Source organism: Homalodisca vitripennis, chromosome 4 (assembly GCF_021130785.1).
Source record: "Homalodisca vitripennis isolate AUS2020 chromosome 4, UT_GWSS_2.1, whole genome shotgun sequence".
Taxonomy (NCBI): Eukaryota; Metazoa; Arthropoda; class Insecta; order Hemiptera; family Cicadellidae; genus Homalodisca; species Homalodisca vitripennis.
The window spans coordinates 148,234,130-148,248,330 of NC_060210.1; the positions used below are offsets into that span (position 1 = coordinate 148,234,130).

At 36.9% G+C, this 14,201-nt stretch overlaps 1 protein-coding gene across 2 annotated transcripts in view; it reads right to left on the minus strand.

The window, feature by feature from the left end:
* Positions 1–14,201, minus strand: part of LOC124360291 (protein abnormal spindle) — a 67,675-nt gene that overhangs the window by 34,590 nt on the left and 18,884 nt on the right. For both annotated transcript variants that reach the window (XM_046813795.1, XM_046813794.1), the window contains exons 6-8: positions 10,104–10,190; positions 3,114–3,264; positions 1,266–1,531 (exon numbers count right to left, since the gene is read on the minus strand). In XM_046813795.1, the coding sequence (XP_046669751.1) occupies positions 1,266–1,531; positions 3,114–3,264; positions 10,104–10,190 (504 nt within the window). The remainder of the gene's footprint in view (positions 1–1,265; positions 1,532–3,113; positions 3,265–10,103; positions 10,191–14,201) is intronic.

Genomic DNA, 14,201 nt, shown 5'->3' on the forward strand with positions numbered 1-14,201 from the left:
AATTCTGATCACACTGTAGTCGAGAGGGGAAGGGTTCACTTTGCTTTTCCATTTGCCTCTGTTCATTATTAAATGAGGTTGATTCTTCTGGCAACTCCTCTCCCTCAATTTGATGGTATTTCAATTACTACTATTTATCCCTTTGAACTCGGATTTGAACTTGTGTGATTGTCCTCTCAGCTCGTCAGGCCACTATATGTGACCCAATATGTTATACAGATATAACATTCAATCCTTATCTAGTTGTAGCAGGAAAGTGCTGCAATCTCTTGGCCAAATAGTAACTAAATAAGTAAATTAATATTTTTTTCTATTTTCAGCACATAACATAGTAAACAAAATTTTGGATTTTTTTTTTACAAATCGTCTCTCAAAATATGAATACGAGTTGATATTCTGTTGATATTAGAGAACTACTTGAGACTGATTGTATTTTTACTCTGAAAATAAAAATAATTTTAAAATAGGTCAACCCACTACTTAAAATTACATTTTACTTGGTACGTTTAAGAGCAAATAATAAATAACCAGTCGTTAAAGCTTTAACCTTGAGCTAATAAACTGTGTAAATTGTTTGGGAATTTAATTTAAATCTCAGTCATTTAAAGAACCGAAGATCAAATACTGCTATTTAAATACGAGTCAAAGTGACGTACATGGTTGCGCAAGCGCCAAGTGGTTACGTGTAACCAACCCTACTGGCCACTGGCTATGGTCTACCAAGCTGAGAGGACAACTACTTATAATTAAACCTGAGCTGAGAGAGATGTGTATGGCTACACTTATGGGCAACCGAAATAGCAAAATGAACGCAATATTTCTACATAAATATCTAGGTGTATATGCATAATCTTCTAGAAAATATGGTAATACAGCAATCACTGACACAAACAAGCCCCCTCCTCGCCAACTCACTGTGTACAGCGGTAATGATTTCTTGTGTGTTCTAGACTAAAGTTACAATAAAACTTTTGAACTGTAATTATTATGATATATGATTTCGAAAGCCGGAGAACTTCATTATCTAATACAACTTTCTACATTACACCTCTTTTCGAACAATATACATCTGCAACTCACTTAAACTATCAATTTAAAGTTATATGTTTTTATTTAAACTGTTTAACAAAATTGTTGTTAGACATTAAATGATTAACTGGTTAAAAATATGTATTCCTTTAGATGTCACAATGATTAATAATATCTAAGTTTGGTTACTTATTAGATTTAAAAATTAACTAAAAGTATGTAAAGATAAAACTCACCCAAATCTACATGCAGCTGCTTATCTGACCGAATACAGATTATTTTCTTGTCTACTGCCACTTTGACTTTGCTGAGAGGCATGGCAGTCTCAGGTGCTATCAACAGATTGAAGGCCGTGGCACGCAGTGCATTAAGTCTGTAGAGAGTGTTATGAGCGTGTTCACGATCCAGCTCTAGTTCACCAGGGGGACGTAACATTCTACCTGCCCAGTCAATTAACTCTTGCTCTTGAGCCTGGAGCCATTCCTCACTCAGGTAGAGCCCCCTACCATCAGATTTTCCCAAAGTTACCAACAAATAAATTGTTAATAAACTCACGTGTTGTATAAATTGTTCAATAGACAGCAACAAAGGCATTGGTAAGGAAATTTATTTTTCAAAAGGTGAATAAATTAAAATGGTAAGAGTTCTCAATTCAATTTTGAGTCATGCATAAGAGTTGAACAATTCTAAGTCAACACATTCAGGTGGACTGCTTTTTTAACCCTCCAAAATTTTTACTTTTGAATAATATATTTATCGGTATGAGAAGTTTTTTAGATATCTAAGAATCACAAAATGACTTTTGCTCCCAAAGTCAAGAAATTTGACCCAAATAATTGATTTTCATCAATATTTTAGAATACATTTAAAGCTATTATGCAATTAGCTGTTCCAGTCAACTGGCATCAATTTTCACAATTTTGTGAGATGCTTTGCTAAATACTGTGCTGTGCATACAGTACTTGTGTATGCATTGATTAAATACTATTTTCACGTTTATTGACTTTAGATTACATTATGCAGATTTTTACGGAACTCCTCTGTTAATATAGTATATGTTTAAGTCGATGAAATAATATTAATTGGTATGATTGAATACTTTGTGAGTTGCATTATAATCATAGAAAAATGGCATTATAATAATAAAATTTCTAGATAACCATAAGTTTCATCATTATGCTAGGTGTCAGTTGAGGAATAGGTTACCACTGGTAGTAACAATGTTTCCACAGCAATTCAGTTAAATTTCAAAAACAGAATCTGTTTTATCGATAGAAACCATTATATTTAGTAATAATATGTAAAAATAAGTGAAAAAATTTGACACCAAGGGTAACACCCTTATTACCCAGACTTGAATGTGTTAAGTATTATTTAAAATCAATGCAAAAATATATACACTAGGCAATTTATAAAAAATGTTTACCAAAACAAACATTAAATATTTACTTTAGTGCTGTATTGTGTAGAAAACTCTTTCATGTACAGGAAACAGCTAAGCCTCAGCCTGTGTGTGTGTTCACAGCCTTGTCAAATTACATTTAGAGTTTTCCCCAAAAGTAGGCATTTTTTTAAGTATTTGTACCATTCCATATACACAAATAAAACAATTTTTTCCTAAACTGTTATCTTGTATTATTTTGAGGTTAAACCTTAAAATAAAACACTAATTTTTATGTCAGAACCAAAAACAGATTACTACAATAGTTTGTTTTTATGCTGTTAATAAATTATTCTAACATTGTTTTTTACTTGTCATCATTAAAGTAAACTTTAAAAATCTACAAAACTGCATATGCTGTTCATTAAAAAAAAAACCAGGATAATTTTTTAAAGATTTCAGGTACTTAAATAATTAGTAAAACAATGGAATTTTTGTGTTCTATATTGTTACTATATCCAGTTGTTGTTGTTACTACATCCAGAATGTTGTTTTAACTATAATTCTGGAATCCAACTGCCCAATAAGTGAAAAATTTATTTTTTAAGATATAATAAAGTTTTTTTTATTAACTAGGTTTTGACTAAAAAAAAAAAAAAACACACAAAATAGGTAACAAACCGAAAGAATGTTTTAAAATTACCCTTCGCTGAAAGGATTCAATGTGGTGGCAGCCAGAAAAGGGTCTGGAGCTGCTAGATCTATGGATGAATCTACAGCTGGGGATGATAACCGGCCATCTTCATTGGTAGTTGAGGACAGCTTCAGCTTCCTCACTGGTAGCCATTCTGCCACTAAACATAATTACACTGGTAGTGTATACTGTATGCAGCTAGAAATGTATCTGGAGTTACCAGATCTATAGATGAATCTACAGCTGGAGATGATAACCGTCCTTCCTCACTGGTAGCCATTCTGCCACTAAACATAATTAAACTGGTAGTGTATACTGTATGCAGCTAGAAAGGGATCTGGAGTTACCAGATCTATGGATGAATCTACAACTGGTGATGGTGGCTGCCTATATTCAATGGTAGTCGAGAAGAGCTTCAGCTTCAGGCAAATTTTCACTATAAAAATAGGGTGCTAATTACTTTAATGCATTTCATACATACGCTGTATTAACATGTTCGCTACCAGGCGGCGCATATTTGCGCTGCCCGGGTCACCGTAATAGACCAACGTTACAAAATGTGGTTGTTCTACACAGACCGAGAATAATTGGTGTGAGACTAACCACAGACCAAGGATAAAATATTGTTGAATTGAGCTATAATTCAACAAAATAACATAAAATGTATGTATGTACTGTTCTTATTTGATATATTGCTGATTTGCATAATTTTTACGGCGGCGCATATGTGGGGCGCTCGGTCTATAGCATCAAAATCTTAACATAGACCAAGCGTCCCATATGTGAGCCACTATTTATTTGCTCAGTTACTGTAGGTTTTAGGGTAAGTTTCAATCAAACATGCATATCTTATTATGAGAGTATTTTAATTCATGGTACAAAAGCTCAAACAACAGAGTCATAAATACAAGTTCATTGAATGTATTATTATACATATCTTATTAGGCTATAGGCCTAAAAGAATTTTAATTTTAGAAATTAAAAAAGTAGAATATAAGAAAATAAAGTAGATATAAAGTTTATTTTATTTATTTCGTGGTACCAAAACACAAATGGGATTCTTTTTACTCTACAATACATAATACACGACTGTTAACCCATATCTTATAACTATCTTACAAAATAAGTGAACATTTATATAAGTTATTAAATTTACACAAATATTCAGAATGTACCACGTTACATTATATTTAAGTGCTCACACACTCATAGTCTAATTATTGTGCCACTGGTTATAACAAGTTGGCATGCATAGGCCAAATGGTTTGTTATTTGAGTCTCTGCAGACGGAGCAAGTATAAAATGTTTGCTTCCTCTTCTGGTTTCTCTCTCTGCAAACATGGCATCTCAGACGCTTTTCCAGCTTCACGGGAGTATGGGCAGATTGTGAAGAGTGGCTGCAGCGAGGATTCCTTGGCATGGGCTCTATCTGAATGTAATTTTCTATTACGATGTCCCTAAACTTCAGGTAGGTTGTTTTGGTGGCAAGCCTTGAGAAAATGTAGACACCGACAGGGAGACGTCTAGCAGGTGGAAAAAAATTTTGACGTACCATCGCAGAGACTTTCTGGGAGTGGAATAATACGAGACCATTTGGTCACTGCGATTGATCCCACTCATGCCTTTATTGTAACGAACAACCATGCTAGGCTTCATTGTTTGTTCCCCTCTTTTGTTTGTTACCAACTCCATCTCAGGGCCATTCGATGTTGAAATGGTTAACACATTTCTTTTGTCACGCCAATTCATAACAGTAACATCGCCCTTTTGGCGACTGATAGACTCCCCTTTTCTCAACTTTGTTTGAACCACAACCTCCGGATTACCAGCTCTAGTTGACCTTAAAGTACCACTCATGTTGGTCTTGTTGTTCATGAGATACTCCGCTAACTCGACGCTATTGTAAAAGTTGTCAAGAAAAAGTATGTGGCCTTTGCCAATGTGGTCCTTCATTAACTTTTTGACCACTTCAAAGGAGTGGCCTTTATCTGTGTCCATCAGAGTCCCCTTTCCTTGATAAATTATAATATTTATAATGTATCCTTCTGATGTAGTCAGCTCGTAAAGTTTTATCCCATATTTTGTTGCTTTATTTTTTATATACTGCCGAAACGACAGTCTTCCTCTAAACAGGACCATAGCTTCATCCAATGAAAGCGACTTACCAGGGCTGTAAACTCTAGCACAGTTTGCTAAGATATGGTCTACTACGTTTTCAATTTTATGCATTCTGTTGTTTGTGTTGTCGGTGTCTGGATCATAAAACCGTAAGCATCTTAATATGCACTCAAAACGGTTACGGGGCATTGTCCGCCCAAAAGTAGGATGTTCGTATAGGCTATCTTTGGACCAATAGTGCTTTATTGATGGTAAGTTTACATTACCCATCAACATGCACAAACCCAAAAACTTTTTAAGTTCTTCTATATTGACATCCTCCCATACGTTCAATGATGCATGTTTAGGAAGAGGATTTCCTCGAATGATTGATGCTCTCTTATTTGTCCAAGTGATAATTTTTTCTAGGAGAACGTTGTAAAAAATAGCACCAAAAACTTCAACGGGATCTGTTGTTTGTTAGTGTATTTCTTCTTTACCTGTAAACTCATGAACTAGAGGAACATTGTTTGTGTGGGTCTAACAAGCAACTGAACTAACGTAGGCATTTTGAACTTAATTTGTTACGAACTGCACGTTAGAGTCATCTGCCAAACTATTTTGAGACTGTTCAGTTTCATCAGTGACAATGTTGGAGTTATTTACAATTTCATTAGCCTCAATGTCAAACAATTCATTTTGCCCTACTACACTACTATCATCACTACTATTAGAGCTCGGAATGTACTCACTCTGTCCATCCGATGAAAACAAAGACTTAAGTCAGATTCACAGTCACTATTACTCAGCTCACGATCTATTTCACTGTCAGTACACACAAGCTTACGTTTCTTATTTTGTTCCATTTTATTCTACAATAGTTTCTAAAAACTAACAAAACTTAACCTCAACCGTAGTTCAGAAGAAAGAAGCCCGTGGTGTGACGTTTACAAAAAGAACAGTGTAGGCTGCAATGAACAAGTTTACCAACTGTACGGGACGTAATTTTTAAGATATCCAGAGACCAAGCGTCCCACATGTGAGCCAGACATCCCCATAGACCAATACAAAAGTATCAAGCCTGTAAAATAGACCAGTGATTTTTCATGGCAATAATAGTGGCATGCAAACGGCGGCGCAAATATGGGACGTCAGTCTATTTGAGGTGCCCCGAGCGGCGCATATTTGAGCCGGCTGGTCTGTGGGTATACGACTTTTCTTAACATGGTGGTACACAACTGGTGTCATGGAGAGGGACTGAAAGTAAATCCCTCTAAGACAGTAGTTGTACCATTCACTAGGAAAAAGAACCTAGAGTCTCTTTCCAGGCTGAAACTCGCATCCACACAGCTTGAGTGGTCAAAGACAGTAAAATATTTAGGACTGACTCTAGACCATAAGCTTACGTGGAATGATCATCTTAACAATATCCTGCACAAAGCAAAGTGGGCGCTCATGACGTCCAGGAAACTTGCAGGAATCTCATGGGGCATAAAACCCCATATAGCACTATGGCTTTACAAAGCAGTTGTAAGGCCTCAAATCAATTATGGTTCATTAGTCTGGTGGACAAAGGTGAATCAGGTAACTGCTAAAGCCAAGCTTGAAAGCTTACAAAGGCTTGGCACAATCTTTGCAACCGGAGCATTTAGGAGCAGTCCCTCAGCGACCCTCGAGGTGGCTTTAGGACTTCTGCCTCTTGATGTCTACATAAAAGCTGAAGCGCGCAAGTCAGCTTATCGGCTGATGGTTGCTGACTTGTGGAGGAATGGCACGTCTAAAACGGGCCACGGCACCATCACCGAAGCTGTAAACCCAAACGCTATTCTCGAAATGGTCTCAAACATAATGAGAACGGAATTCGTATTCAATAAGCCATTCTCTGTTGACTTCTACTCCAGAGATGAGTGGAAATCGCAAGATAACATCCCAACAATAAGAAAGAGCTTTGTCTGGTACACGGATGGCTCGCTTATTAAGGGCAGAACCGGATATGGAGTGTTTAGTCAATCCCCTAGAACTGCCTTTGCGGCAGTTTGGGACGGACCTGCTCCATATTTCAAGCCGAAATCTATGGTATCCTGGCCTGTGTTAACCTAGGCCTCACCAGAGGGTACCAAGGAAAGAACATCTGCATAATGTCAGACAGTCAGGCAGCTCTTAAAGCTCTTGACTCCAACAGCATTTCATCCAAGCTTGTGTGGGAGTGCTTCAACACTCTCTGCAAGCTTGGATCATGCAACTTTGTGCGTCTTGGTTGGGTACCGGGCCATACAGGCATAGGTGGCAACGAATGCGCCGACAGGCTTGCCAAAAGCGGAGCAAGCATGCCATACACCGGTCCAGAACCGAGTTGTGGTATGTGGTATAAGCAAGTCAGCTGCTTACCAAAGTATAAACAAATGGTCCAGGAAGACACACCGCTTGCGGTGGCAGAGTCACCAAGGACAAGCACTCGGCAAAAGACTGCTTACTGATTCTAGCTCCGGCTTCACCAGATGGCTGATGGGGCTGGGCAGGGATCAGGTCAAGCAAGTGATTGCCTTGATCACTGGACACGGCCACTTCAGGAAACACCTAAACACTCTAGCTTTACGAAATGAGGACTCGGAGTGTAGACTCTGCAATAAGTCTGAAGAGACTGCAAAACACATAATACTGGACTGTGAGAGACTGGGAGCAAGGAGAAGGGCTCTTTTCGGTGATAAACAACCAGGCGACGAACCAGATGCCAGTATCGGGGAAAAGCTTCTTAGCCTAATTAAGGGCACAAAGATAGGCTTACCCCTCTAACATCAAAGGGGCACACAATAAGCTCAGGTTGACGTGTGAGGATCTGTGAATCCACCCCAATACCCCAACGCAAAAAAAAAAAAAAAAAAAAAACATGGTGGTAGCGAACGTGTTAAACAACTTATGTTTGTTTTTCAAGACAATTGGAAGTAGCTATGTAATAACTAGTTACTAGGCAACATTGCCTAATTCATAGATTAAGCCTGGTTGATTAGTTTTCCATGTTTATCAGCAACTTCTTGAGAAGTCACAGTCATCGCTGCAGTACATGAAGAATGGCTAAGCAATTTAAAAATTCTCAACCATTAAGAAGAAGAAATGTATAATTTCTAAACCCAAATGAGATTAACAGAATTTTGTTATTTTATCAAGATAAAATAAGATACAAGTTAGTTCTTTCATCCATTTTAGTTTCTTCTGAAGCTTCTACCTGGAATTCTGTGCCAAAGTACAAGGGCTGCTATTTATATTTCTGGCCTTGGCAACACTGATTGCTGCTAGGCACCAGCTGATGTTTCCAGTGCAACCTTCACATTGTTAAACATAACCTCAACGAAAACATTTTGTCATTTTATTGTTGTTAGTGTTAGTGATAGCACGTTGAAAAAGTGATCTTAGGAGAAAATGGAATTAACTAGTGAACATTTTCGTGCAATAATTTTTCATAACTTTCGATGTGGCCTGACACGACAACAGTGCTTAGATGAACTTAATTCCTTATATGGTAATGAAGCACCTTCTTACAGCACCATTAAAAACTGGTATAACGAATTCAATCGTGGCCGACAATCACTCAAGGACGAATCCCGTGAAGGTCGTCCAACAACGGTTGTTGTGCCAGAAAACGTCGATGCTGTGCATAACCTGATAAAACATGATCGTCATGTAACATATCGCGAGATTGAGGCTTCTTTAGGCATTAGTAAGACAAGCATCAATAAGATCTTGCATGAACATTTGCATGTGAAAAAGGTTTGTTCACGTTGGATACCGCATAACCTGACAAACGCGCAAAAGGATGTTCGTGTTGATTGGTGCAAGAAAATGTTGCAGAAATTCGCTCAAGGTGCATCAAAAGCAGTTTATAATATCTGCACAGGTGACGAATCATGGATATACTCATATGATCCTGAAACAAAACAGCAATCTACCGTATGGGTCTTTCAAGAAGAGCCAAATCCAACCAAAGTTGTTCGTGGAAGAAGCACATCAAAGCAAATGGTTGCCTGTTTCTTCGGCATAACCGGTCATGTGGCGACTGTGGCATTAGAGCAACGTAAGACGGTTAATTCGGAATGGTACACCACTATTTGTTTGCCAGAAGTCATTGAGAAACTTCGGGAAAAGTCAAAGAAAAGACGCATCATTCTGCATCACGACAATGCGAGCTGCCACCGATCGGCTGAAACAATGGAGTTTTTGACAAGGCAAAACATTGAATTGATGGGTCATCCGCCGTACAGCCCTGATTTGGCACCTAATGATTTCTTTTTGTTTCCGAACATCAAGAAAAAACTACGTGGACAACGGTTTTCTACACCTGAAGAAGCAGTTTCTGTATTAAAAACCCATGTTTTAGAAGTACCTAAATTGGAGTGGAAAAAATGCTTTGAAAATTGGTTCCAACGCATGGTAAAGTGTATTGATCTTCATGGAGAATATTTTGAAAAACAATAAAATAGATTTTGTCTTTAAATGCTTGTGTTTTCATTCTTAGGCCACAAATATAAATAGCAGCCCTCGTTAAACAAAAAAATAGTTTATAGAATAAACATATTTTTCTAATATAAAGAGTAAACTGAACATTTAAAATTAACAGTACTCTTACACTAGATCATTAAGAAAGGACAAGCTTAAATTTAAAGCTGTTTCAAAACTCAGGAAGATCATTATACAACTTTGGTCCAAAGTAAGAAAAACTTCCAACCAACTTCCAGCCTCACTTTGGAAAAATGAAGCTGGTCCTCTTGGCAGATTCTGTGAAGTGTAATCTCCTAGTGTACTTAGAGTATTTAGATCCCATTTACTTGCAGTGTTTTATAAATCATACAGAAAGTCATAAACACACTGAATTTACATCATATAATATGTTACAAAATTGAGTTAAACCTTTTTGAACTTTCCGTTTCCTTGAAGAGAAACTGCCTAATTTTGGTAGAGTACGAGGAACTTCTACAGTGTCTCTTTGACATCCTCCTGAAAAAGGAATATTTTGGTAACAAAACAGGTTTTAACAGACTGAACTTAAGAATATTAAGAGTTTAATTATTTAAATACTAAAATAAACACTGCGTGTGGTACTATCATTTGTACAAAATTAACTACCAACAAGGATCAGTGGAAAATAAACTAGATTATTGTTACTGCATATAATATAGGCCTACTACATTAAATGACTAGTTATAGTGTTTGTGGAGATCTCTTCTCATTTCTACATTAATGTATGATTCAGCCATTTCAATGGTTTGAATTAGGCTAAAACAAGTGGAACTAGATGTAAAACTACATAAACTAGCACATGATATATGAATGGTCTAATGCAAAGTGTACCAACATTAAAATCCAAGTTTTCAGAGATTTAAGGCCAAAGTTTTAAAAAATCACTACTTTTGTTAAAAACTAAGTATGTGAATCGAATGCACACTGCCAAATTTTTTAATGTTGAATAAATTTTTTAGATTAATATGTTTGTTCAGTTTTTGACTGTAAACATTGCATTTCAATTTTTAAAATATTCAAAAATGTGGGTTAGTCCATTTTAGTAATAAAGTTGACCCATTCTGTATTTTGTTTTTAGAATATTTCAGCAAAGCTCCAAAAAAAGGGAAATTTTACAGGTTGGTCCATTTTGCGTTTTATAATATCCCAAAATTGTGTTACATATGAATTTGTTGTTTACTCACTATATGTGTTGCCTAATATTTAAGTAAAATATGAATTGGTCTATTTGGATATTTTTTAAATAGAGTAGATCCAGTCTGCTCTAACTGAAAAATCTGTTTTAGACCAACGGTTTTCCATCATTATAAAAAGTACAGCTGCTAGACTTTGGTCATTTTACCACTACACAGATCTCTTTTTCCTTTAAAAGGCACTGGATAGTTTCAAACTGAAATATTTTTGTTCACACTTTAACCATCCACATATATGATAATATTGCAACAAACTGTTTGTGACCTAATTAAAGGTGATCAGTGACTTTTTTATGACATCACCAGAGAGGTTGGAATTAGTAATAGCAATGAGTTGTAAGATTATTAAATATATATCAGAAATTTAAAAAAAAGATTAAACTGCAATAAAGAACATTGAAGTAGCAAATGGTTACAGAAAACTACCAACCACACTCATTGGCTCTTTCCATGAGACTATGGAAATGAAAGGATGAAATGAAATTTTAATTATATTGTTTTACATGTATTTTTAATCTATGACCGTATGTGTTTATTTATTTACATTTACACACACACACACACACGCACGCACGCACGCACGCACGCGCGCACACACACACACACACACACACACTTAAAAATGGTTTTTGACTTTGTCTATTACCATGTGTTTAACGACAGCAAAATTCTTGATACTATGCTTAGTATTCACTTCATACTTGAGAGTAAACAATGGTGGTATTTTTTTTTGTCCAAATTATGAATATTTGACAGAATATGACCTTCTTTAGCAACATGGCAACAAGCTGTCATGACATGTATGTAAAAAACTACCAGAGATCTTAAACCCTTTAAGCGTCATGAAAAATTGGACCTGATCTTTGATTACGTTACAATTTTTTTTTATTTCCAATGTGTAAAGTCAAAATTTTTTTTTTGTTTTTTTATGTCAAAATAGAGATTTTTTAACGGTAAATAAAATTTGTTTAGCCCTTTTTGGCTCTGCTAGGCTAATTTTTAACTTTTGAGAATATCGTAGAATAGCTGTATATTTGTCACTAATTTTTTATTATTTATTCAAGATGTACTGGAATGAAACACAGTTTTACAGATAAACATATACTAGCCTTTATTACAAACTAATAAAATTAGAAAATACAAATTAGACAAAGAGTGTTTATTTTTTACTAAAGTTTTGTTTAGTATGATAATGTTCAAAACACTCATCTGGGTGGAGAGCAGGTTCATTAGGACAGGTCTTGCAGACGTAGGTGTTTCTCGACGTAGACCCTTCTTCTTACAAACAAACACACCTGTTCCATTTTCTTGTCCCCTTTGTTTGAGAAAATGCCTTCCGGTTAGCCGTTCCTCTTCCGGTCTTTTTTGCAGGGCGCCCGGACCGCCTTTTTGTTTGGTCTGTGAGCCATTCGCTCGGATACAAGGTCACGCACAAGGCTGCGTCTAAACTCCACATGTGACATCGGCTTCAAGTCTCTTTTTTTTGAAACTTCTGTGTACATTATGTACGAATTCACAACTGATACCTCCAATAGCCAGAAAAATACTTTTCTGTACCATTTCCTAGTACGCCTCATGAATTGTTACGAGGAAATAAAATGGTCACTTCGATCGACCCCTCCCATATGTTTTATGTAGTCTAACACTACATCTGGTTTCTTTGTCGGGGGTTTGTTAGGCCACTTGCTTGGCACTTCAGTCATTTCATTTACGCTTCCTTTTCCTTTAGTGCTCAACATGTTCACTACTCTTTTGTCTCGCCAAGATAAGATAAGTAAATTGTCTTTCCTTTCCGATAAAATTTGTCCTTTTTCTAGGTGCTTTCCTTTTTCTTTCGTGTTGTTTGGCAGTCCTAGACGATTTGTCATAACCGTTCCAGTTGTGTAGCACTTCATAGCTAACAGCTCACTTGCTAACTCAGGACTGGTGTAATAACGATCTGTATATACGTGAAGGCCTGTAATTGGTTGTGCTGGATCCTTCATAATAACAGATTGAGTTAGGAGTTTTACTATTTGTGTGGTTTTGAGCAGTGGACTGTTGGCAATCAAGTCTTCTTTTCCAAAGTATGGAATGAAATCATATATGTACCCATTATTTGAATCTGACAAAACAAACAATTTGATTCCAAACTTAACAGGTTTTTGGGGATTATAGACCCTGAAAACTGATTTTACCTTTGAAGGATATTGTAGATTCATCCACGGCGACGAAATCCCCAGGCGTGTAAAACAACTTGCAGACATCTTTTCATATGACTTACTATTGGTTGTATAAGGTAACTTTTGGGTCTATTTCGCTCTTGACTGTGGTTGAAGTGAAGCATCCAAAAATATATTCAAAAAAACTCACGTTGCGAAAAGACATCACCGAAGAACGGAATCATTGCCTCCCCAGCTTTGGAGAAATAGGATTCAATGTTTGGAAGGGAAATAATGCCCATGTTCAAGATTGTACCTAAAAATGCTTTTAGTTCAGTGTCGGTAATTGGGGTCCAATGTTTCCATCGAGATAAAGGTGTCAAAGGTCCATTTATTCGCTTGGTAGCAAAATGGTTTGTTTCGTCGCAAATGTACTGCCTGATCTCTTCGTTAAAAAACAAAGAAAAATAATCAATTGGAGATGTATCAGAGTTGAAAGATTCGGGTAAATTTATACCTTTATTCATGTTGAAAATCGGTATAGATGTCTTTGGACCTGGGTCGTTGTGAGTGACATCCTTGTAGCCATCATCTTTCCTGGTTTCTTCTTCCCTTTTTTCTTATATTGACGTGTGCGTTTAGGTGCAGGCCCAGGTCTTGGTTGTATAGGTTGGGTATGTCTACGCCGTTTACATGGTGTGGATGTGGTAGGTGCAGGTCTAGCTAGTACATGTCTAGGCGGCGTGAGCGGTACAGGTGTGGGTGGAGTGTGTGTCGACAGTGCGGGTCCCGAGTGTGTGAGTGTAGACGGTGAAGGCGGCGGGGGGGTGGTTGGAGTGAGTGTGAGCATTGCAGATGTGGTTGGCTCAGGCGCCAACTCTTGCTCGGGCAGCTGAATAGGACTAAGAGCGAGATTCTCTCGCCTCCTCCATACCACTTGATAGATGTTCATCATTATCACTTTGTTTCACTATCAGTTATATTATGAAGCAAAATGTCTTCATTGTCACTTTCCAATCCGGTCTCCGTATTCACTTACCAATGTCTTGTCCATAACACTGGTAACAAAATCTTCAAACTCCGAATCGTCTGGATTCACCATTGTACACGAGTAATGGTAAAAAAACACTAAATAAACACTGGACACTGCTGTA